Genomic DNA, 27,328 nt, shown 5'->3' with positions numbered 1-27,328 from the left:
AAAGATCCATAACTAAGTTGAAGTACAGTAATCGCTATGGAGATGTTGGGTCTGACTTGTTGGAAATCCCCAATACACAATTACGGGGGATTATTACTGAAATAATATAATATCAAATTCTAGTAACTGAGATTGGTGCGGATCGATCTATCTCTGTCACAAATTGTCGGAAAGAGAACCTTGTATGATCCAATAATAACGTGGCGGAGGATAAAGTAATTGCTCCAAGTACGGCTGCAAGAGGCTATATGGCGTATTCAATTATTACTAATCTACTGCCTTCGAGACATTTTTCCAGTGATTTCAGCAGTGCTCCTGCTACCACTGATGGACTATGGAGGTTAAGAATAAAGGTGCCCATACACATTGCAATTTTAACATGCCTTTTGAACTTTTAAAGTTCCAAACGCATCACATCGGTTAAAATCGCACTGTGTACCTGCGGGGATGCGATGCGATGCGCGTCCCCATGGGTACAATATTGTATAGTACAAAAAGTATCTGCAGGCAGTACTTTTTGTGCTGCATCGCATTGCATCAGTTTTGTAGTACATGCAATGCGATGCGATGTCCATTAGGTAACTATAAAATAAAGAATAAAAAAATAGGCTAAAATAGCATCGCATCTAACAGTACAGTAGATCGCATCGCATCCCCCTACAAGTGCCAAAATCGCACGGCACAAATGAATTTCAAAACGCACAGCACACATATCGCAACGTGTATGGGCACCTTTAAGGTGCCCATACATGCACCGATCCTGTCGTGCGTTCTGGGCTACACTAGCATCCATCACATCGCCTTGCATGCCTTGTGCATGCATTGTGCATGCGATGCGATGAAAAGCAAGTACAAAAAGTTTGTGCAGCACATACTTTTTGTACTGTGCGATGAGATGCCGCAGGAGCGCGCACCTCAAAGCACACATCGCACCGCCGTGATCGGTGCATGTATGGGCAGCTTTAGATAAATGGGTGCAGTGTGCACGGTGTGGGCCCCTCTGGGACTCAGGGGCCCCTTTATAAATACACCACTGGCTATGTTCACTCCCTACTTGTTTTACAATTGTTCCCATGAAATGATCTGCAGCAGGGGATAACCACTGAGATATAGGGCAGTCATTACTATACGTAAGTATTATATAATAAGTGCTGCGTATGTTCAGCAGAAATGCTTCAGCTATAAACAAGAGGGAGCTATTAACTAATACAAAACAGACACCGTTATCCATAATTATATTATGGGTAGAACAGAGCTTAATAGTACGGTAGAGACACACATTTCATTTTGCAATTAGCGGCTCACAAAGCTCACAAAGCAGGCATACTTCAATTCGGTATAATAATAATAATAATTATTATTTCATCCGTTTCTCGGGTCAGTGCTGGTCTTGGTGTTCCGTGTCCTGGACTTGAACCTTATCTTTAGGGACCCACAAGATGAGGTCACCTGGTCGTGGATGGTGTACCCATATTTTTGGCCAAAATGATGCCAAGCACCTCAAATTTACTCTATGGGCACGATCAGACCTGATCGCAGGTGATTATCGATACACTGCACAAGTGTACGGCACATAGTACACATGCGCGAGGCTATTCTGCGATGATAGCCTGTTACTGTACGCACCTGGTCGCAAAGGTGATTGACAGGAAGTAGGCGTTTGGGGGTGGTAACCTCCTGTTTAGTGGGAGTGCTATGAAAAAGGCAGGCGTGTCTAGAAAACCGCTGGGAGTGTCCAGGAAAACTCTAGGAGTGCCTGAGCGATTTAGGGGAGAGTGTGAGCAAGTCTAGGGTGGCGTGGCTCCTGCAATGACTTGTGGCCAGTGTGAAAATCATTTGATGGTGAGCCTGTTATGATGTGGTACGGACATATTCTCTGACGGAAGGGGGTTCTGTCAGTGTGTCACTGGTATAAGGGGGTCTATCCATTAATGTGTGATGTTAAGCCCCGTACACACGGTGCGATTCCAGCAAGAATCGCCAGGGATTTGGATGCTGATCGACCATATCCCCGTGCGTACAGGGCGACTGTCGCCGGGAGCGCGCTTCCGCAAACAACCCTGCAATGGTCGCTGGTCGCAGGAGCATGCTTCCTGCAGCCTAACCCCAACCTTTTCCTATTGCCTAGGGTGGCCAATCACGGGCCCGGCTTCTCCCTTCCCTGCGTGGCTCTGCGCAGCGTGATGAGGCCAGAGGTCACGCTGCGCAGGCCAAGCAGCTGCGTAGACCCGGCGCGCAGCATGACATCATCGCCCGTTCGCCCAGCTGCCTGCCTGGCTCCTGGATCCTGCTGCTGGCCGCTCACTCACCCGCCTGCCTCCCGGCATCAGTAATCGGCCGCCCACCCTCCCAGCTTCACCGACCACCCTCCCGGCCGCACCGCACCGCACCACACAGGTAAGTAAATATGCAGGGCGGCCGGGGCGGGTTTTTTAATTAAGGAAGCCAATCCCAGGATCCTGGGAATCCCGGGATCGGGCATTTTTCAATCCCGAATTCCGGGATTGAAAAAATGCTCCGGGCTTGGCTACCCTACTATTGCCTAACCATAACCTACCTTTGTGCAGCGTAACTCTAAACTCACCCTCCAACCCCCACCCCCTTGCCTAAACATAGCCAACCGCATCACCCACCCTCCCCCCTGGAGCCTAACGCTATGACTCCTGACATACTTATGATCAGTATGCTGGCTGTTGGAATTCTGGCGCCGGCATTTCTAGTGATGTTAGGATTTCGACTGCCAGCATCCCTATCGCTGTCATGGGGAACGCACCCCAAAACTGTGTATATACCACTCACCTATTTCGGTCAAATAAGATATTACATAACTGTCGGAACCTGTTCGGTAGAAGCTTTTGTTTTTTTACCTAAATCTGTCAACCCAGTAAAGAAATTATTTTCCAGCAATGATCTTTTCTTATTCAATTTATTTAATAATCAAACAAGCTAAATGCTGGGCAGTATTGTTAAATTGGGAATTATTCTCATGGAAGCAATCGCTCTCACAGTGTCCCAGTTAATACAGACAGGAAATAAATCCGGCCCGATACTGAATCCTTGTTTTATGGCTAAGACAAAGAATCTCTAAATGCAAATGAATGGCCTATTTAACAAGCTATGTTTATTTTCATGTAGAGATGAGGGAGGGGGGTGTGTTACAGAGATGAGAGACGGGGGAAAGGAAACCTTCAGTGCTGGGAGTAACTAGTGACCCAGTGCTGTGAAAACTAAAGGTGCCCCAACACTTTTACGACATGGCCCTTTTTCACACGATTTCGAACTATCGGGTCAATAAATCACGTGAAAAGTGCCATATCCTATGTGTTTTACCTCTGATTGTGATCCGATGCACAGTCCTGTGCCCATCAGATTGGATCCGGAGACCGTCATGGCTGCTACAAGGATCTATCAGATTCCACAGCCATGACTGGGATCACATACGAGTTTTTGCCAAGTGTTTCATGCTCGTTGCCAGGTCTGACATGCTCGTTGCCAGGGGTTACATTCTCATTGTCAGGGGGTTACATGCTCATTACCACTGGTTACATGATTGTTGCCATGTGTTTTATGCTCATTAGCAGGGGTTACATGCTTGTTGCTATGGGGTTACATGACCGTTGCCAGGTGGTTACATGCCCATTGCCAGGTGGTTACATGCTCATTGCCAGGGGGATACATGTTTGTTGCTAGGGGTTAGGTGTTCCCAGTGCGCCAATGCTGCTGGAAACTGGCACTTCCAGGTAATGGTGTACACACTGCATTCCCATGACAGACGCTAGAGGTCCGGTAGCATCTGTCCCCTGCAAGGGGGCAGCCATTTTGTAATCCTGGGTGCAGATACACCCAAAGGATGGTCCAACTTTATGCAGTGTCGCACTGGGACTTTAATGGGCCACCGGGGGAATGTAGGGGTATTGTGGGCAGGTCCTACGCTTGATGTCATTCACCCACCTGTCCTCACAGGTTCTCTAGGAACGGAGCTGAAATTAGCCGCCCAGCCTCCAGCAGCCGCCGGGATAGTCAGTAATTGCTGCACTATGGAGCTCACTGTACGGCGCACGTTCTATGATCTCACAATGTTACACTTCCCTCTGATATGGCGGTGATGGCCATGCTGGGATTCTTATTTATTCTTATTTGTTCTAATGTTCTGTAACATAATTCCTATTCCTGTGTTTTGCAGCTGGAAGAAGGGGAGAATCTAGCAAAACAAGTAACGGAGATGGGAGAAGAAGCTGGAGACTCACTTGCTAAAGGGTATCTGGCCTTGGGATTGGTGTACAGCCTTCAGGCTACTGATGGTAATGTCTCTTCTCCATAACTTAGTAAGGTGAAAATGACCAATGAAACGATGAATGTGCCTGATGACAAATAGTTCTAATTACACACATAATTAATGAGGTACAGGGTGAGTATCCCTTATCCGAAATGCTCGGGACCACAAACATTTTGGATAAGGGATTATTCATGATTTTTGTAATATATATATATTTGTTTACATACTTACCTGGTCTCCTGGAGGTCCCCCGGCGTCCACAGCGTCCCCTGGCGTCCATGGCGACCATCTGGATCCGTCTTCAGCGGCATCCCCGGTCCCAAAGATGCATTGCGCCGGAGCGCCAATGACATCATAACGTCATCAATGCACCCACGCGACACAGATTTATTTTATTTGGGACACTTGTATATCTGAGTCTCTGAATCTGTATATGAAGTGCTACAATGTAGCTTTTTTCCAATACAAGTTCCATTGTGCTCCATATACAGACTCAGTCACACACAATATAAAGGTCCATACACACTAGAACACGGGTGTCAAACACAAGGCCCGCGGGCCAAATCCGGCCAGACAGGCCCCGTCATGTGGCCCGCGCAGCCGCCACCAGCCTTCACCTTTTATTCTCTTTTTTGAGATCTTTTTTGAGAGGTTTTTTTTGCACTGCCGGCGGCCATGTTCCTGTGGCCTTTTAAGATGTCTGCGGCCACAGGAACATGGCCGCTGGCCTCCACAGCTATGTGGAGGAGGGCCCGGCAGCCTGTTCCTTCTTATCGAGGCAGTGGCAGACACTGGGTGGGGACGTCATGACGATGACGCCTCCCACCCACGCGTCTGCAGAGAGTAAGGAAAGCAGGCCGAGTCGGGGGGCCGCAGCAGGACAGGCTTTGGAGTGGAATTGAAATTACTGGAGCCGCAGCAGCAGTAAAGGAACCTGAGGGATAAAATACAGTAAGTTACATAAAAAAACAATATATCTGGTGGTGGTGTCATGGCATTACTTTTATATTATACAGGGGGAGCAGCCTGTGGTGTCATTATTATTGTACAGGGGGAGCAGCCTGTGGTGTCATGGCATTATGCCATGACACCACAGGCTGCTCCCCCTGTATAATAATAATGCAATGACACCACAGGCTGCTCCCGCTGTATAATAATAATGCATTGACACCACAGGCTGCTCCCGCTGTATAATAATAATGCAATGACACCACAGGCTGCTCCCGCTGTATAATAATAATGCAATGACACCACAGGCTGCTCCCCCTGTATAATAATAATGCCATGACACCACAGGCTGCTCCCCCTGTATAATATAAAAGTAATGCCATGACACCACAGGCTGCTCCCCCTGTATAATAATTTGTGTCATGGCATTACTATTGTTATATTATACAGCAGGAGCAGCCTGTGCTGTCATTTCATTATTATTATACTGCGGGAGCAGCCTGTGGTGTCATTGCATTATTATTATTATACAGCGGGAGCAGCCTGTGCTGTCATTGCATTATTATTATACAGCGGGAGCAGCCTGTGGTGTCATTGCATTATTATTATTATACAGCGGGAGCAGCCTGTGGTGTCATTGCATTATTATTATACAGCGGCCCTTTGAGGGTGACCAAACTGCTGATGCGGCCCGATGAATTTGAGTTTGACACCCCTGCACTAGAAGAAATGAAAGATGAAAGATATTGGTGAACAATCTTCTGAGACACTTCTCTATCACTTCATTGGTGGCCAGTGCCCTAATATTGGTGGCCATTGCCCTTTATAAACTAAACATCGGTGGCCAGTGCCCTTTTGAAATACATTGGTGGCCAGGTCCCTTTATAAAACATTGGTGGCCAGTGCCCTATGGTGGCCAGTGACCTTATTTTAAACTTTAAATAAACATTGGTGGCCAGTGGCATAAATACAGTGCAAGCATTGGCTAGCATTCTGAATTGTAATTCTTACCTGAAGACTGCAGCTCCTCCTCCTGCGGAGCCGGCTCCAGCTGGTTTCACTTTACGCGGGCCGGGAGTCTCCGGAGGTGAGGATCAGGCAGGGAGCATGAATGATATTGGGGGATGGAGCTGCATGTTCAGCCAACCTCAATATTGTCACCGGTGCACGGAGGCGCGCATTGTTAACGATATTAGGCATACACACTGGAAGATACTGGCACCAATATCATCCAGAAGCCTCTTTCTGAACGATATTGGTGCCAATATCTACTAGTGTGTATGGGGCTTTAGCGGTAAATGTACTAAGATCAGATGGTTACGAATGAGGCAATCTCACGCTGGAATCCCATAGCAATATTTACTAAACAAAAAAATCGGCAGAGTTTACTCAAATACTAAATGATAATCAGTGTAGAACACACATTAACTAATCAATAGACCATTGGCCAAACTCAACAGGATTACCATAGGCACCGTAGTAAGAGATCTATTCTGGTTAATTTCACCAAAACGCCAGGCCTGCCCCTTTTTTAAACATGTTACCTCACATATTGGATCCTTATTTCTTTGTAAGGATATCAATGTGCCTATCCCAAGCATGCTTAATATGTACTACTGCAGGGGTGTCAAACTCAAATTCATCGGGGGCCGCATCAGCAGTTTGGTCACCCTCAAAGGGCCGGTTGTATCTGTAGGACTATATGTCCACTCTTTATTATCATAATAGTGTCCTTCATACAAGTATGTCCCAAATAATACCACTGTAACTCAGCAGTAGCATTTCCCTCCTGCTATTGCTGTGAACTGCAGTGCATTAGGGTACACGCTGCCTGCACAGGGGGGCAGCACTCAGTCTTAGGGCATATGTCCTGCTTATTATCATGGGACATAGCAATTAATGATGGGCTGCAATGTGCCAGTGCACACACACACATAATCAGAGAGTTTGACACTTACCCGCTCTGATGCGTCCACTCCAGTCTGAGCTGCTCCACCACCAAGGACACAGCTGTGCTCTCACACAGGCGCATTTCCCCCTCCCTCCTGTGAGTAGCACTCCTCGCACAATCTATCCAGGAGTGGGGGGCAGCGTGCTCCCGGTCACTGTGCAGTGCACACTCAGCAGTAAGTGACCTGGAGCGCACAGCAGCAGCACCATTCACCATGACGGACCTGCACTTTCCTCTCTCTGGCTCCTAGCACTGCGCTAGAGGGCAGACGTTCTCTGGCTTGTAGGCTGCCGCGCATGCGCTGAAGAGGCTGCTTTCTTGTTTAAAAAAAAATCGAGAATGAAAGGTGAAGGCTGGCGGCGGCTGTGCGGGCCACATGAAGAGGTCTGGCGGGCCGGATTTGGCCCGCGGGCCTTGTGTTTGACACCCCTGTACTACTGTATTTGCCTCTGCCACCTCTGATGGGAGGCTATTCCACTTATCTACTACTCTTTCTGTGAAGTAATTCTACATCAGATTTCCCCTGAATCTTCCTCCCCCTAGTGTCAGTGCGTGTCCTCGTGTTCTGCTGCTCCTCTTCCTGTGAAGAATGTCTCCCACCTGTACCTTCCTCCCCCCTAGTGTCAGTGCGTGTCCTCGTGTTCTGCTGCTCCTCTTCCTGTGAAGAATGTCTCCCACATGTACCTTCCTCCCTCTAGTGTCAGTGCGTGTCCTCGTGTTCTGCTGCTCCTCTTTCTGTGAAGAATGTCTCCCACCTGTACCTTCCTCCCTCTAGTGTCAGTGCATGTCCTCGTGTTCTGCTGCTCCTCTTCCTGTGAAGAATGTCTCCCACCTGCACCTTCCTCCCCCTAGTGTCAGTGCATGTCCTCGTGTTCTGCTGCTCCTCTTCCTGTGAAGAATGTCTCCCACCTGTACCTTCCTCCCTCTAGTGTCAGTGCATGTCCTCGTGTTCTGTTGCTCCTCTTCTTGTGAAGAATGTCTCCCACCTGTACCTTCCTCCCTCTAGTGTCAGTGCGTGTCCTCATGTTCTGCTGCTCCTCTTCCTGTGAAGAATGTCTCCCTGCTCTACCTTCCTCCCCCCTAGTGTCAGTGCATGTCCTCGTGTTCTGCTGCTCCTCTTCCTGTGACTAATGTCTCCCACCTGTACCTTCCTCCCTCTAGTGCCAGTGCATGTCCTCGTGTTCTGCTGCTCCTCTTCCTGTGACTAATGTCTCCCACCTGTACCTTCTTCCCTCTAGTGCCAGTGCATGTCCTCGTGTTCTGCTGCTCCTCTTCCTGTGACTAATGTCTCCCACCTGTACCTTCCTCCCTCTAGTGTCAGTGCATGTCCTCGTGTTCTGCTGCTCCTCTTCCTGTGACTAATGTCTCCCACCTGTACCTTCTTCCCTCTAGTGCCAGTGCATGTCCTCGTGTTCTGCTGCTCCTCTTCCTGTGACTAATGTCTCCCACCTGCACCTTCCTCCCTCTAGTGTCAGTGCATGTCCTCGTGTTCTGCTGCTCCTCTTCCTGTGACTAATGTCTCCCACCTGCACCTTCCTCCCTCTAGTGCCAGTGCATGTCCTCGTGTTCTGCTGCTCCTCTTCCTGTGAAGAATGTCTCCCACCTGTACCTTGTTATAACCCTTGCGCTTTAATAAAACCGCCTCTTAGTTCTGCACTGATTAATGTGATCTGCAGCACATAAATATAGTCTTATGGAGGCTACAGTAGGTATATGGGGACACATCTGTACTCAGAGATCCCTCCATGGATAAAACAGTAATGAATGAGTTTATCCAATGTTGTGGCTGGTTGAGTAGCATCAGCCTCTCGCTTGTCCCTCAATTTGCTCACAATGGAACAATCAGTGTACAGTGGCAAAAATAAAATGAAGCAATTGCGATATTGTATTTATTTCCCCTTATTACAGTGATTGTGTTTGTTTTAGAACAATGTGTATGTTGTATTTCAATGATGTGTTGTAAACTGCAGCTGTAATTAAACCCCGGGGACCGAGTGAGGACTTGGCGACATTTATATTATTGGAAACTTGAATTATATTTTCCAGTCCCAATTTAGACAAGACCTCAGTTAACCAGATTATGCTGAATTAAATATATTTCACTGCTTTCAGATTGAATGTACTTATTATTTATGCTTTGTGGTTTTGTTATAGCATTATGGCGGCATGTGCAGTGGTGACTGCTAGCTTATGTCGACATGGTGCTTTAGATGATATTTAGATAATATTGACTTTAATTCAAATGAGGGAGACAGAGGGGTACATTTACTAATACCCCTTTCACACCAGAAAATGCAGGGACCCACCCGGGAATACAGTCCAGGGGTCATGCTGGGGCATTCCCAGTTTGGCCCCTTTCACACCAGAAAAGTCCCAGCATTTTCTGGTGTGAGACGGAGGCGGGGAGGAGGCGGGATGGAGGCAGACAGGAGGTGAGATTGCGGCGGAGAATACTCACCCGATCCTCTGTGCAGGCCGGGGATCCACGCAGGTGGCGGGCGCGGATGACAGGTCATACGTCGGGCGCAGATGATGCAGCTCACCGGCTGCAGTGAGGGTGCCGGAGAGCTGCGTCATCTTCATCCTCCGCCTGTCCTGTCATCTGCGCCCGCCGCCTGTGTGGGTCCCCGGCCTGACAGCAAGCACCGAGGACTGGCAACCCGGGTGAGTACCCCTTTTACACCGGCCAGGACCCCGGGTTGAACTCGGAAACCACCCTGCTCCAAAGCAGGGTTGAAATCCTAGGAAATTTTCCTGGGAAAAATCTGGGAATCCAACCCGGGAATTTAGGCTGGTGTGAAAGGGGTATATGATGGGAGTTCTGTTGAAGATGGGATGTTCCCATAGCAACCAATACAATTCTATCTATTATCTTCTAGAAGGTGCTAAATAAATAAGAATCTGAGTAGTTGCTATGGGCAACATCCTATCATCATTAGAACTCTCATCTTAGTAAATTTACCCCATAAAGAGGATTGGGGGAGGCCAGGCTTATATAGTGGGGGGATAGGGAGAGGGCTGAGTCATAGGGGGATGGGAGAGGGGTTGAGTCAGAGGGGAATGGGAGAGGGGTTGAGTCAGAGAGGGATGGGAGAGGGGTTGAGTCAGAGAGGGGAATGAGAGAGGGCTGAGTCCCCTAGGGGAATGGGAGAGGGGCTGAGTCAACAAAGAAGATGGGAGAGGGGTTGAGTCACAGAGGGGAATGGGAGAAGGGTTGAGTCACAGAGGGGAATGGGAGAGGGGCTGAGTCACAGAGGGGAATGGGAGAGGGGTTGAGTCACCGAGGGGAATGGGAGAGGGGCTGAGTCACCGAGGGGGATGGGAGAAGGGTTGAGTCACAGAGGGGAATGGGAGAGGGGCTGAGTCACAGAGGGGAATGGGAGAGGGGTTGAGTCACCGAGGGGAATGGGAGAGGGCTGAGTCACTAAGGGGGATGGGAGAGGGGCTGAGTCACCTAGGGGGATGAGAGAGGACTGAGTCACTAAGGGGGATGGGAGAGGGGCTGAGTCACAGAGGGGAATGGGAGAGGGCTGAGTCACTAAGGGGGATGGGAGAGGGGCTGAGTCACCTAGGGGGATGAGACAGGGCTGAGTCACTAAGGGGGATGGGAGAGGGGCTGAGTCACAGAGGGGAATGGGAGAGGGCTGAGTCACAGAGGGGAATGGGAGAGGGCTGAGTCACAGAGGGGAATGGGAGAAGGGCTGAGTCAGAGGGGGATGGGAGAAGGGTTGAATCACCGATGGGAATGGGAGAGGGCTAAGTCACAGAGGGGGGATGGGAGAAGGGTTGAATCACCGATGGGAATGGGAGAGGGCTAAGTCACAGAGGGTGATGGGAGAAGGGTTGAATCACAGATGGGAGAGGGCCGAGTCACAGAGGGGAATGGGAGAAGGGCTGAATCAGAGGGGGATGGGAGAAGGGTTGAATCACTGATGGGAATGGGAGAGGGCTAAGTCACAGAGGGGGATGGGAGAAGGTTTGAATCACTGATGGGAATGGGAGAGGGCTAAGTCACAGAGGCTGGATGGGAGAAGGGTTGAATCACCGATGGGAATGGGAGAGGGCTAAGTCACAGAGGGGGATGGGAGAAGGGTTGAATCACCGATGGGAATGGGAGAGGGCCGAGTCACAGAGGGGGATGGGAGAAGGGTTGAATCACCGATGGGAATGGGAGAGGGCCGAGTCACAGAGGGGAATGGGTGAAGGGCTGAGTCACAGAGGGGAATGGGAGAGGGACAGTTGGACTAAAGTCTTTTTTCAACCTTAATTGCTATGTTACTATGCATCAGAGAGAGGATTTGGAGAGGTCAGACTGAGTTAGGACCAGATGCACTACGCTTCAAAAAGTGATAAAATGGAGAGTGTTAAATAAGCATCCAATCAGCCCCCTAACTGCCATTTTCCAAACCCAGTCTGTAGCATGGCAGGTAGGAGCGGATTGCCTGGCTGTTTATCATTCTTCGTTTTATCACATCTGGGGATTGAGAGCGGTGCCGCAGAAGAGTTGCCTACAGCTCCGATTTACAGATGGTTCTAGCGATGTTTAGCAGCGCGCAAGATCTGTGGCTATTCATACGCAACTGAGTAACTCATCTCAGTCACCTAGATCTCCACCTGCGGCTGAGTGGGTGGAACTGGGCGCTAACGGGCATGCACACATAGGCTGATTGTCCGTACAGATATAGTACTGATGGCTACTCCCACAATTGTATGGACAGGGGAAATGCTACTGCATAGATGTGGCAACTCAGCATGCCATCGTGGCCAACTTGCAGGCAACTGTGAATCGCCCCCAGTGTGTGCAACCGTTAGAAGTGGGGAAAAATGGTATGTGTGTGTGTCATAAAATTATATATATATGTACTGTGGAGATAGAGATGTTGACCATAGAAAACAATCCGATTTTAGGGACCATGTGGCTGATTCTGGCTGACTCGCAGCTTACCCAGTGCCAGAGAGCCCGCAGTCAGTTACACAGTATAACCAGGATGATTTTTGCCAGGTAACTGATTGCTGCCCAATATCTCTCCCTTTATGACCCTCACTTCCCATTCCATTCGGCCCATGATGTCATTTTACAGAATGCTTTAGAATAATGGAGGTTTGCTAAATCTCCCTTTAGTCCAAGTTTAGCTGATTTCAGAAAGACGTTTCTTTTTGTTCTAGCCACAAAGAAGAGCTGTCAGGATGATTGGAGTAAGAAGGCCGTCCAGGCATTGCAAAGGTAAGATCATTATTATATGGGATCACACTCATGTTACTGAGCTGAACGGAAGAAGACAATTAATGTCATAGTATTGGATAGCATTAAATAAATACAATTAAATTATATAGTGACGACTCTATCAGTAATGTAGAAGCATCTGGGGAAGCTGAAAGGACCACCCCCCCCCCCCCCCCAGCAGGCCGCACCAGCTCCGGCTGAACTCTGCAGCGGCCGCACCCACTCTCCCCCGGCCTCACTGACTGACTGCCTCCCCCGCCACCCATGCTGGCTTTCCCTAAAGGAAGATGGCCTGTTGAACCCTTCAAGATGGCGCCGCAAATGGCTGCCTAGGAACTGTGCACTCAGCCATATGTAACCCCACATCTCCTGTGTGATAACTGTACTGTCTCTGCTGTAACTGTGTTTTCTTTGCTCATACTGTTACCTACCTGGCTGCTGCAATGACCAGTGGTGCCGCTGATGGCTGCCTAGGCGCTGTGCAGCTCGGCAGGTATGTGTTCCCTGTGTGATACTGTACTGTCCCTGCTTATATTGTCACCTACCTGGCTGCTGCAATGACCAGTGGCGCCTCTGATGGCTGCCTAGGCGCTGTGCAGCTCGGCAGGTATGTGTTCCCTGTGTGAAACTGTACTGTCCCTGCTTATACTGCCACCTACCTGGCTGCTGCAATGCCCAGTGGTGCCGGTGATGGCTGCCTAGGCGCTGTGCAGCTCGGCGGGTATGTGTTCCCTGTGTGATAACTGTACTGTCCCTGCTTATATTGTCACCTACCTGGCTGCTGCAATGACCAGTGGCGCTGCTGATGGCTGCCTAGGCGCTGTGCAGCTCGGCAGGTATGTGTTCCCTGTGTGATAACTGTACTGTCTCTGCTTATACTGTTACCTACCTGGCTGCTGCAATGACCAGTGGCACCGCTGATGGCTGCCTAGGCGCTGTGCAGCTCGGCAGGTATGTGTTCCCTGCGTCTATATCCCCCAGGGTACTTCTAGCCTATACCTGTATGTGTTCATATATCTGTCACTGTTTAACTGTTACCTAACTGGCTGTTGCACGGCTGCCCGGTCCCCCGCACAGCTACGAATGGATGATTTGTATAATCATCCTATTCACAGCATTGCGTGCGGGGGAAAAATCAATCGATGTTCGGCGACTATTGACTGATTTCTCCAGGGCTCACAGATCTGAGATATCTCTGTGGTGTCTCAGATCTCTCTGACGTCAGCTGCCCGCACCCGCATCACCAGGGAATTTCTATGGGAACACCCATGAAACGATGGGTGTTCCCATGGGCAAATAGCCTACTGGTTGAAGTACGTTCAAGCGCCGATTGGCTGCTGGTTCTGGGATCTGTGATTGGTTTCTGGAGATAACAGCCATGGAAGAATCTGTTGTGCTCTTACCCTCCCCCAGTATAACCAATTTAAATTTGCACCAGAGTCTGAGTAGCAGGGACATCTTAAAATCCACTGAGCAGGGGCAGATTGGAGGATGGTTGGAGCTATCCACCAATCACAGTTCTGCATTCCCTACCTGCCTCCCAGCCAACAGCCAGACAGTGAATGGCAGTTATCATGCTGATTGGAGGATGGGGGGAGCTATCCACCAATCACAGTGCTGCATTCCCTACCTGCCTCCCAGCCAGCAGCCAGACAGTGAATGGCTGTTATAATGCTGATTAGAGGATGGTTGGTGCTATTCACCAATCACAGTTCTTCATTCCCTACCTGCCTCCCAGACAACTGCCAGACAGTGAATGGCAGTTATCATGCTGATTGGAGGATGGTTGGAGCTATCCACCAATCACAGTGCTGCATTCCCTACCTGCCTCCCAGCCAACAGCCAGACAGTGAATGGCAGTTATCATGCTGATTAGAGGATGGTTGGTGCTAGCCACAATGAGAGGGCTGACAGACACTCACTATTTGGAAGCATGTGGAGATTATGATTAATTCCCATCATCAATGGGTGGTTTGTTGCCCCAGTGCATTCTTTGCCCAGGTCCTACAATGCTGTTCGGACGGCCGTGCTGGGTACTCTACTTAGAACACCTAAATATGAGTATCCTCCTCCCCAATGTAACCAATGTATGTTTGTGTCCACAGAGCACATGAAATAGACCCAGAGGACCCTCAGATTATTCTTTACTTAGCACTTCAGCTGGGCCTTGTAAGACAGGTGAGTGCTTCCTTTAACCCTGTAACATGTCTGTCCAATGTCTGCAATATCTGTGCACAAGAGGCCACAACTACCCAACAGTTGCCCAATGCCAAATGGCTACTCTAGCACAATTGGGACATCCTTTGAAGTCAATGGACTGAAGAGAAGCAGAACTATACTAGGTAAAAGCAGTGATCGGATCACTTAGCCCAATACAAGGAATGACTGGTTCTGTGCATTGTGGCTGCCCGTGCGTGTAACCAGATATATGCTGGATATCTGCAGGTTTGCCTGTCCGTTGATCTGTCTTGATTGCACTGTGTGTGACCTGCTTAACTCCACTGATGTCATGCGAATAGCACAGATGCTGTTACCTGGAGCAATCAGAGGGTTGCCGTGTATAACAATACAGTGTACGTCTTCGTAGCCAGAGCACATCTCACCGCGCATCTGTAAATCATTTTGTGATACAGTATTAACAGTTACGCTGTTTTTGGTAGCTTATTTACAACAATATCTTCTCATATCAAGTCTCTTACAAAGGAAAACAGTTTCATTGGATAAAAATAAACCTGGGTTTAAAGTACAAATGTAAATGTCAGTGAGTTTAAAGCACCACATTTTTAAAAGGTGAAATCCACCTGGTTTTGCCTAGAAAAAAAAACGCACATTTAAATGCCTTGGCTACATTGCCACAACATTTACTCCTTAGACTTTCCATTCAAATGGGTGTAAAGTGCTGGAAAAGTGCCTTTAGTGAATGCATGTCAACTACACATTTTATTCACTGGTCCCAATGCAATTCTGTCCTGGTTTTTCTTTAAAACTAATTGGCACTTTAAATTGAGCAGTTATTTTACATCAATAGTGTGAGCAGCGAATCGGAGCAAAGATTGCATACGCTATTAAACAGTAACGAGTTTGCTGGCTGACAAGATGGTGATGTCACTGCTCCCTGTTGAATTCCCTCCACTTTGTGTCTTTGGATTGTGTTTATTTGATGACTTGTTCACATTGTTAGTTTATAGGGCAGTATCCAATTACCTGCGATCACTGATCGCGTGTAATTGTCTCTCTGGGGCTATCTCAATAGCCTCATTAAGCTGGAGTGTGCCATGGCTTATCAGGGATTTTGTTTTGCCTCCTGCAGAAGAAGCAAAATCCTTGAAAACAGCCCCGTTTTTTTATGACTGCAGCAGTCGAAAACACAGCTAGATGAAAATGCGCCTTTTATTGGATGATGTCATTGGATAGCTTGACACATCAGATAAACATCTAGAAAAATAGCATAAAACTGAAATTTATATTGGGGTAATTGTATACAAAGGAACCAGGGGTGTTTATCTGCTAAGCGCAGGTAAACCGTGCATTTGGAAGATAGGAAATGTGTGTCTTACCTGCTTGATTAATTTTAGTGCAGTTCTCCTTTCCAGCCTGGGGCAGCTGAAAACATGTGATTTATCAAACAGAGCAGCTATAAAGAGATCCCTTTTAAAGGCAAAGTGGGAGTGTCAGTTGCCTGCCAATCTAGGAAGGAGAGGCGTAGCCTAAGGTATAAAAAGACTGTTTGGGGGCGGGGGGATTTACGGTGATGACCGACGCTGGGGAAGCTCGCGAGTAGATCTGTTAGTCAGTGACAGGACCATGAAAATGTTACTGTGTAATGGTTGTTGGTCCGCAATCAGTGTGTGCTTCCACTACGCAGCTTCTTTACCACAATAAGTTTAATACTTACATACACACAGTGTTTTACTTCGTGAGCGCAACTGTGGTACTGTATTGCACTTTCGAATATGAATTTTTGTCCCCAAATGTGTCTTCATTTTTCATTTGTCAGAACCCCAAAAATCAAATGAAGTATGTAGGCTTCCTGGTGAGCAGAACTGATAATTAATACTTGGATATTTGCATGTGCAGCAGCTTGTATTTACAGTTGCTTTTCACAGTTAATGAACCAGAGCGTCATCTGAAATGGCGTTGTGTTTGTGAGAAGGACATTGTCTACGTATCACTTCAGGGATTCCGGAGACTTTAATCCTGTCCTGCAGTGTCTGTATAGTTCTAACTTTCTCCTTCTGGGCAGGGGGTGTGCAGAACTGGGGCCAAATGTAATGCCACCGGAGTGCAAGTTGCCTGCCAAACTCGGACGTTTTTTTTATAAAGGGGCAATCGCTTACAAGGCAAAACCATGACTTGTAAGTGATTGCCCCTTTAAAAAATGTCCGAATTCGGCTGACATCCCGCACAGCCACCAAACTCTTTTACATTTCACCCTTGTTCTCTTTGGTGTGCACATGTTCAACAGTACAGGCCCAAGAGTTCTACTATCATTACCACATATACAAAATTAATAATTGAGTAATAACAATGGGCCTAATTCAGATTTGTACGCTTACTTACGCCACTGCTCGGACAGGACAGGTGAGAACACTGACATTTGATTAGGTCTGGCTGTATGGGTATATGTTTGTCTTGTATTGTATTGTATTGATTGATTGTTTGTCCCTGAAGATGGGGGAATTGTCCCCAAATGCCGTTGGACATATTAAAAGAGTTTGATTAATCTATAAGTCCGAGGAGTTCCGCTTTCTACAACCCGCTACACAGTACATTGGACTACCAAGGTCCTAAGAGGGCACCCCAGCAAGTAACATTCCCACCATCTGAGTGCTATAACGGATTTCATAAAGACTGAAGACTACTGTATATAGGAACTCATCCTCCGGTTTGGAGTAGATACATATGGAGTTGTTTGGCACCACCCCGGTACATAAAGCCTGCTCCATCTTGCTGGATAAAAACCCGTTTCGAGTGTTTTTCATATTTTCTCTTTGGGGATTTTCCCTGATTTTTATGTCAATGAAGAACTTATTTGAAATGGAGTCTTAATTATTTTTGCTTTGATTCTTCCCCTGATGAAGCGGTCAAGACGAAACGTGTAGGGTTTTCAAGCTTTTACATCATTGGAAAGATTATGTTTACATCATTTTTATATTGTTTTACAAAATTATATTTTTTTTTAATTATTGTGATTTGTATACAATAAATGTGTTAAAAGCCTCCATATACAAGGAGGCTTGAAAAGGTGGTAGTACTAATACAGCACACTCTATTATTAACTATTACTAATATATATATATATATATATATATATATATATATATATATATATATATATATATATATATATATATATATATATATATATAGTTTGTTCAGAGAGCACTCACCAGTCTTCAAGCAGTATGAGGCAAATAAAATCTTTAATACATCACCAGAGTCTCAGGCATACAGTCGACGTTTTGAGCCACGCCGGCCTCTTTGACAGACAGATAGGATGGGTCACAGCCCCAGAAGACGCACTGCACAATAACCTTGACAAAGGGGTGTCATATACCCCGAAACGTTGGAAGCTATTTTTTGCTGAAATATACGTTTTAAAAAAAAATTCCCAGAGTGCCGCTGTTGTCTCTTCACCGATCTATATATATATATATATATATATATATATATATATATATATATATATATAGAGATGTGTGTATTTATATCTATATCTGTGGTTTTATGAGAGAGGTAGGTACACGGACTGTAAATACTCATTAGATGTCATTATGCAGAACTTTTCTTGTTCTTGGCAAGCAGCGAAAGCAGCGGTTCCACAAAATTACTAATAGCTCATGGATCATTAACCCCTGATATTTATACAGTGCACTTCATTTTTAATGCTGCGTCAGTACTTTAATGGCAAATTGCTTGATAGCCTTGCCCTTCACCACGGTCACCCACACAGTACATACCATCAGATACGTTCGAGTACTAAACCCAGTGACTGATGAACAAGATAACAGCACAGAGCTGCTGCGAGCCCCGGTAGAATTGGCAGTCCATCTGATACAGGATTGCTGCAGAGCTCAGCACTGGCTGGGAATTTAAGCTGGCAAATGAGCCCAGGTCCCAGAGTTGCAGAACGCCATCTGGGAAGCAAACCTCCATGTTCCGCATATTACCAGGATCCTTCATAGAATAAGCAGTGACATCTGTCAGTAGATACTTGGCTGTTTGTCCCTGTGGAAAGGAAGAACGATAGTAAGTGCTAGACAAATTATATAGCTAATGTAGTCTGTACAGTGATAAGATGTATTATTTATTCATGGAAGGGCCAAAGTGGATAGTTTAATTACAGCCATTGCCGGTGATGCTATGGGGCCTGGTGGGCAGTTGGGGCCTGGTATTGTTTTTCCGTTCACTACAATTCCCCTCTGTCTGCTGCTTTGAGCATGTATGGCAGAGGGTGCATATACTAGGGCCTTACTATATACTGTATAGGTGCCCATACACTAGTCCGATTTGGCCACTTTCTACCCGATACTGACGGATCGGGCAGAGAATTGGGTAAAAACAGGTGAAAAGTGGCCAAATTGGATGTGTTTGACATCCGATCCGATGGCAGTCCTATGTGCATAGGATCGGAGTCTGGACCCGCTGCACATCTGACCTCCGACTCGGACCCCCTCTTGGCAGCGGAGAACGGGGTTGCATGCTATATATCGGGAAAATCCCAGGCGGCTCAAGTGGGATCGGCTGGCCATACGCTGCTGCAAGAAGTCGCAGTAATGTATTATATGGCCACCTTATAACACTGACCTTACTGTTATGATTATGGGGTTACCCCACAGCTGTGACCACTGTTCAGGATGGCCACAGTGAATCCTACACTGCCTCTATTGATCTGTCCATGAGGATGGCTGGTACCTGCAGATACTAAGGTTTCACCTTTAATAGCCACGTTTGTAGAGGCAAACGAAGTCTGCCCCAACTCCTGTGCAACCAGGTCTTATGGCAGGACAAGGTACCAGAGATTCTTTAGGGACAGCCAAAAGGTGAAACTAACTAACAGGGGCCTCACTTGAAAAAACACTAATGGCTCTTAAACCAATTCCAGGGGAATAAGTAACAAACCATATAAGAGATCACGCAAAAACACAGTATAACACCCATCAACAAGACACACAATGCAAACCACACTAACACAGCAAAGGACACAAAGATGTGGGTATTAGCAATACCCCAGAAGTCACCCTGCATGAATGAGAAATAAATAAAAGGGTAGTGCAGACCTGCGACAGTCCAAACTTGGACCAAACTGAATAACCATTAGTCCACAAGGTAACTGTTAATCAAACAATGAAAGATTATGGCTCCAGGTGTCCCAGGACTGGGATTGGAAGCAGACAGAAATGTCCAGGAGCAAATGAGACCATAAGCTGCTGAACTGGATCAAACAGGAGGGCAATAGAATACCACCAAGGTGGAACTAGACTGCTGGAAGCAGTGAGCAAGAACCTGGCAACTAGAAGCTGGGAACAAGACACAGGAGTTGGAGCTGAAGCTATAACCGGCATCAGGGTCTGCGTCTGCACTAAATATAACAGCACCAATCAACACTGCTTGATGGGCTCCTGAAGCACAAATTACTGCTGCTGAGACCTGAGGTAACAAGCTAATTATGCGACAGCCTTGTGCACAGAGCAATACACACAGGATTGAGTTGCAATAACAAAGACTCACCACCAGAGGCCACCAGAGAGTCCCATACCAGAAACAGACTTGAAAGCTCACAGAAATTGACACGAAAACATCAAAGGAGGAATGAGCCACCACATTGGCTCATAACACATACAGATTACCTTCACATATGCCTATCTAATGCTAGCCCCATTTACATTTTCTGGCAGCAAGACATATATGGATGCTTTTAATCCAAGGTGATCTACGTTTCGGGGTTCGGTGACCCCTTCATCAGGATACAATCCATAATTTGGAGGTTAGCTTTGGGTCATTGTCCTGTTGGAGGAGGAAATTGGCTCGAATCAAGCGCTGTTCAGAGGGTATGGCATGGCGCTGCAAAATGGAGTGATAGCCTTCCTTATTCAAAATCTCTTTTACCTTGTACCAATCTCCCACTTTACCAGCACCAAAGCAGCCCCAGACCATCGCATTACCGCCACCATGCGTCTCACAAATGTTCTTCTGTGTGATCCAAACACTTTGATCCGTCTGTCCATAACACTTTATTTCAATCTTCGGTACTTGTTTCCTAGCACGGCCACAATCGCGGGCATCGGGTGTAATTTTTAGTGGTCTGCGACGCGACCGACGCGATGCCCCCGATTTTCCCATAGAAATGCATTGAAAAAAGTCAAAATCGCGTCGGTCGCGTCGTATGCGGCTAAAAAAGGCTTAAATGGTCCAGACGCGATGCCCCCGATTTCCCATAGGAAACAATGTTAAATGCCTCAATTTACCCGCGATGCCCCCGATTTCCCATAGGAAACAATGTTAAATGCCTCAATTTCACCAAATCATCATAGGGAACAATGGTAAATGGGCCAGAAACCCCCCAAAACACCCCTGAACAGTGAAATGTCCCCACAAAAGTAGTTTACGCCACCCCACGATCAACGCGAACCCGAAGGGTGGCGAGCGCAGCGAGCCCGCGAGGGGCGGCGGTACGCGTCCTCTGACCTTTTCATACCCCCACTATCCACGTCGGCGTGGAGTTGAGAATAGAATAGTGTGGCGAGCGCAGCGAGCCACCGAGCCCGAAGCGTGGCGAGCGCACGCGGATACCTTCACAGGTAAACGCGTCCCTTCGCGGGCTTCACAGGTATCCGCATCCCCTCGCGGGGCTCGCTGCGCTCGCCTCTGTCAAATGTCTGTGTTCTATTGCCCATATTAATCTTTCCCTTTTATTGGTGAGTCTCAGATATGGCTTTTCCCTTGCCACTTTGCCTAGAAGGCCAGTATCCAAGAGCTGCCTCTTCACTGTAGACGTTGACAATGGTGTTTTGCGGGTACCATTTAATGAAGCTGCCAGTTGAGGACCTATGTGACGTCTATTCACAAACTAGAGACTCTAATGCACTTGGCTTCATGCTCAGTTGTGCACCGCGACCTCCCACTTCTTTTTCTACTCTGGTTGGAGCCTGTTTGTGCTGTTCTCTGATGGGAGTAGTACACACCGTTGTATGAAATGTTCAGTTTCTAGAAAATTTCTCACATGGAATAGCTGTTAAAGAATAGACTTTCGAGTTTCACATGAAAGTTCTCCTTTTCTGGCCATTTTCAGAATATAATCAAACCCACAAATGTGATTTTCCAGATATACAACTAGCTCAAAGGAAGGTCAGTTTTATAGCTTCTCTAATGGGAAAACCCATTTTCAGCTGTGCTAACATATTTGCACAAGTGTTTTCAAGGGTTTTCTAATCATCCATTAGTCTTTTAACATGATTATCAAATACAATGTACCATTAGAATACTGGAGTGATGGTTGCTGGAAATGGGATGTTTGCAGCTAGTATAGTCATTTACCACATTAACAATGTATATAGTGTATTTATGATTCATTTAATACTATCAAACCTTTGAGCAGGTACCTTCACCTTGGGCCAGGTGCCTTGCTCCATTAGTGCACATTGTACTGTTCTTAAAGATAGTCAATGTGGATGATAAAGTATAAAAACGTTGACTTTTCCCCATGTTGACCACGTGTCACTGTAATATTGTTCACTTTCTGATCACCAAACATCAGACAATCACAGATACTGTAGTTTACCAGGTACATGAATGGTTGCCACCATACAACAGGGCTCTGTTGCCATCTTTTTATCAATTACCTCATTGAAAGTCCCTATACAGTTAATGAGTGCTTTGGCAAAGCCATAGAACATGGAGGGATACATTTACCAAGATGGGAGTTCTATTGAAAATGCAACCAATCATAGTCTACTTTTTATTTATTTATTTATTTAATTAGAACCACCGAGAAGATAGTACAAAGAAGCTGGTTGGTTGCTATCGGCAACACCCCATGTTCAATAGAACTTACACCTTGGTAAATTTACCCTGGACTTCTGTTCCTGCCATCACCTCGCAGATGACGTCTCTGGAAATGGGGGGGGGGGGGGGGGGGCAACCGGTTTTTCGGGAACTGTCGGTCCATGCAAGTTTTCTTGGGCTCACGAGCCAGCATGCAACAGGAAGGTTAGACTTCTGCAGTCACAGATGAGCATTGCGTTCCTCTTCAACTGCTGTGTTCGTATTGCAGCCTTATGCAGTCAGTGGGCGGAAAGCACTTCCTCCTGCATTGTAAAGAGGAACCCGAACCAACCTGAATTAGCCCCATAGACTGCCAGGATCAGAAGTGGAGAGGAGTCCTCAATGCACATATGGAATCTAAGGGGCCGATTCACACCTGTTCGCACATCCCCATCCCCGATGGCGGGGGTCTGTGCATGTGCAAACCCCCGCAGAGAGGCTGGCTGCATGATAGATAGGCAGGGGGTGTTCCGGGGTGGGCACCCAGCGTTTCATGGACATGCCCACAAAAGCAGTAAGCGCCCCATACAAACTCTGAGGTCTTCCTCAGAGGTCCCATGTACGTAAGCTGTGGATGCGAGACCCCGGCAGTGGGAATCTCCGTGTACAGGACTGTGGCGTGCTATATATTGGAGATGCCCAATGTCAGCAGTTTCCCGGTGGAACAGGCTGCTGGCCACCATTCAAACTGATTTGCAAACTTTGTCAGTGTCTCTCGTTGTTACAAACATGCAAAGCAGATTATTTTGGTTTTTGCATCTCACAGAACCTTGCCCATGCCAGAATCACAATCCAGACAGGTGCTTCATGTGTGTCCTTGTCTAATAATATACTGTCCCTGATACACTGCTTTGTACAGGACTTCCTGAGTTTTTTTGGCATATTTATCACAAGAAGTTTTTTTTTAAGTGCCCCACCCCACCACACCCTACCACACCCCACCACACCCTACCACACCCCACCACACCCTACCACACCCTACCACACCCTACCCCACCCCACCCCAATACAGCCATTTTTAGGGAACACTGGCAGAAAGTAAGTATCTGCCTGATTTAAGGAAAAGGTACCGCAGCAGATATTATAGGAGATACGGTCATTAGGTCTACAACACAACTAGGTCAACAAGCATTGGGTCAACACCACAAGGTCAACATGGGTCTAGGTCGACATGACATTAGGTCGACAGTCAAAAGGTCGACATGTGCCAGCTGTATGGCAAATGCAGTATGGTAAGCAGGGAAGCTGCCCAGCACAGGCAAAGAACTCACATCTGTAGGGTAGCCCCCTGTCTGTGCAGGCAGGTGCCAGGCCGCCATGTTGTGGACGCAGCGGCTGTTCGTGATGTCATGCAGCCGACCCACCCCACAAGCCTACGTTGTCCAGACAGTGCCCCCCCATGCCACATTGACACCCCAGAAAAACCACCCCGCTGCCCCCTGCCTTCGCTTACACTTCAGTTGCTTTTCCTGAATGCAACCGCATTTTTGGGGTCATACTTGCCCACCACTGTGTTCATGCATGCCCAGATTAGCGGAAATCGACGATTAGAGATTTCCGCACCTTAGCCGGACCTTACTGAATTACTGTTTGGTATGCAAGCATCATGTCGGCGTACACTTTGATGACACGGTGCACCTGTCAATATAATGTAGGCTAGATAATCACGGTTATCAAAACACAGTGATCCCTATTGTCTAAATGTAACGTTTAATAGTTCTAGGATCATCATTAATACATCGTACATCAGATACTGGGGAGGGATCACATCGTTTATCATTTAAACTACTGGTATTATAAAAAGTAACATATTTTGTATTATAAATTATGGCAAAATGAGTGTTCTCAGCATTTCATTCACGCAAGAACATAGTCATGCTTTGTATCCTTATATCGTACATATTTAATATATACTTTACAATACAATTTACCTAATTCATTCTTGCTAGCTCCATTCCAACAGGTAATTGAGTCTTTCCTTTATAATTATCCCCTTGTAAGCGAACTGCTTCATAACCAGAGGTTTTAAATGCCGATGTTACTATAAAGGGATTATTAAATTCCTTTAGTAATAATAAACTAAAGAACCCATACTGTATAATAAGACATATCGCTATAACAATACAGTTACATAGATGAGCCTCCAAACTGTGCTACAGATGCAGGGCCGTTTCTAGACAATTTAGCACCCAGGGCGAAGGAAAAAAAATGCGCCCCCCCCCCCCAATGAAATACATTACATGGTACTGCGGAAATTGCGCGCGCCGGAGGCGCTAAAATAGGGGGTGTGGCTTAATGTAAAAGGGGGTGTGGTTTAATATAAGGGCGTGGTCTAGCAGGAAGACAATTACCTTACATCACACATTTGCATCCTGCATGACCAGACATTGGTTACCGCAGGAATTGTCATTGTCCTCCCGCACTCAAATTGGCCGGCTGAAGGCCACACAGGGACTTAGTACACCTCACAGATCAAGGCCAAACAATGACAGGCTACTTAAATCATTATACACTATTTATCCGTGATGACAATTACACATTACGCCGCACACCGTGATGACAATTACACATTATATCACACACCGTGATGACATTTACACATTATGTCACACACACCGTGATGACAATTACACATTATGTCGCGCTGCTGACGCACAACTGATGCCGTTTACTAATATGCCCCCACAATGCCAGATATGCCCCCACAGCGCCACACATATATACCCCCACAGTGACAGCTATGCCCCCACAGTGCCACACATATGCCACCAGTGCCAAATATGCCCCCACAGTGCCAGATATGCCCCCACAGCGCCACAAATATATACCCCCACAGTGCCACACATATGCCCCCACAGTGCCACAGATATATGCCCCCACAGTGCCAGATATGCCCCCACAGCGCCACATATGCCCCCACAGCGCCACATATGCCCCCACAGCGCCAAATATGCCCCCACAGTGCCACATATGCCCCCACAGTGCCACATATGCCCCCACAGTGCCACACTTATGCCCCCATAGTGCCAAACATATGCCCCCACAGTGCCAAACATATGCCCCCACAGTGCCAAATATGCCCCCACAGTGCCACAGATGTATACCCCCACAGTGCCAAATATGCCTCAACAGTGCCATAGATCTATGCCCCCACAGTGCCAAACTCACTGTTTCTGTGTCTCCCCCTGTGCCATCGCCTCTGCCTCTGCTGCTGCTTCCTTGGGGAGTGCTGCTGCAGCGCTGATTCCTTGGGGAGGGGAGCGGAGCGCATCGCGCTTCTTTCCTTCCCCTTCACTGTGTAGTGTGTACTTGTCTGTCCTGAGCCGTCGCCCATCAGCCATTCATACCCCGCGGGCTGGCTCCTTATTGGCTGCCAGCCCGCGAGCGCTGATAGGCTGACAGCCCAGTGACACACTAAGCGAGGGGGAGGGACAGACGCGCGATGCGTTCCCCTCCCCTCCCTCTGCTTGTGTGTGGACGCCGGGGAGGAGGCTGCTGCGGCGGCTGCGGCATTGGGGAAGCTGCAGGGCGCCCCGGCTGTCAAACAGAGGCGGACAAGCCGTGCGGCGCCCCGGGCTGCTGCACGGCTTGTCCGCCTCTAGAAACGGCCCTGTACAGATGCATCGTCTTAAGGTCCATACACACTGGGTGATTATGCCCAGCGTGTATGGACAGCGATGATCGCTCTCATCGCTGGGGGGAAAGCCGCTCAGCGCATACACACTGAGCCGCTTTTCCCCTGCCTGGCGCCATCAGCGGGGGTAATACCAGCAGATGAGCGGCTTTCCCGCCAATGATGCGGGAGCGCGGAGCAGAGCTCACCGCTCATCGCCGGCCGTACACACTGTTTATTTAAAACATAAAGTAGGCAAAACCAAGCTATGTGATACACAGTGTTATAGATTATACATGGTGGCTTCTATACACCAGGACATGTGCATGTACCTACAAGTGCGCTCTGCAGGCAAGTCCGTGCTCATAAACAATCACTGTGGGGCCACAGATTTTTTTATTTCCATTGATGGGACTTGTTATGGTGTAAAAAAATCAGGCTTTGGTGACGGAATGGGATCATTCGTCAGACTGCATTTAGGTCTACACCATTAGGTCGACTTGCATTTTGGTCGACCTGACTGAAGGTCGACATGGGTTAGGTCGACAGGGTCATTAGGTCGACAGGGTCATTAGGTCGACATGTGTTAGGTTGACAGGTATAAGGTCGACAGGGTCATTAGGTTGACAGGGTCATTAGGTCGACAGTGAAAAGTCGACATGGTTTTTTTTTTTTATGATTTTTTTTTCATTTGTTCAGGTGTCGACACAGTCAACATAGCACCGCGTCCCCTCGCATGGCTCGCTGCGCTCGCCATGCTTCGGGCGCGGTGCCTCGCTGTGCTTGGTACACGCCCTAGTGGATAGTAGGGCATGAAATACCACCTGTCGGCACATGTTGACTCATAAAACAGTCAAATGACCCCATGTCGACCTTTTGCCTGTCGACCTTCCCCATGTCGACCTAATGACCCTGTTGACCTTATAAAAGTCAACCTAATGATCCTGTTGACCTAATGACCATGTCGACCTTCAGTCATGTCGACCTTCAGTCATGTCGACCTAAATGCATGTCTACCTAAATGCAGGTCGACCTAGTGGTGTAGACCTAATGCTTGTAGACCTAAATGCTGTAGACAATATGACCGTATCCCTTGGTGACACACATAGCACTTCAGCAGTTACCATGCAACCATGTGTTTGCCGCCTATATGTCCCTATAGATCAGTGCTTTTCAACCGTTTTACCTTGCGGCACACTAAATACGATTTTAAAATTGCCAAGGCACACCATGAGATTCCCACAGGGCAAAACACATTGGCCCCCACAGGAA

The 27,328-nt window shown here is 47.5% G+C and overlaps 1 protein-coding gene across 5 annotated transcripts in view; it reads left to right on the top strand.

Annotated features, from left to right (window-relative positions):
• Nucleotides 1-27,328, top strand: part of TTC7A (tetratricopeptide repeat domain 7A) — a 368,146-nt gene that overhangs the window by 159,515 nt on the left and 181,303 nt on the right. For all 5 annotated transcript variants that reach the window (XM_083175293.1, XM_083175295.1, XM_083175292.1 and 2 more), the window contains 3 exons: nucleotides 4,184-4,301; nucleotides 12,342-12,399; nucleotides 14,505-14,577. In XM_083175293.1, the coding sequence (XP_083031419.1) occupies nucleotides 4,184-4,301; nucleotides 12,342-12,399; nucleotides 14,505-14,577 (249 nt within the window). The remainder of the gene's footprint in view (nucleotides 1-4,183; nucleotides 4,302-12,341; nucleotides 12,400-14,504; nucleotides 14,578-27,328) is intronic.

This window comes from Crinia signifera, chromosome 3 (assembly GCF_055691185.1).
Source record: "Crinia signifera chromosome 3, ASM5569118v1, whole genome shotgun sequence".
NCBI classification, from domain to species: Eukaryota; Metazoa; Chordata; class Amphibia; order Anura; family Myobatrachidae; genus Crinia; species Crinia signifera.
This window is presented reverse-complemented; position numbering and strand designations above follow the sequence as displayed.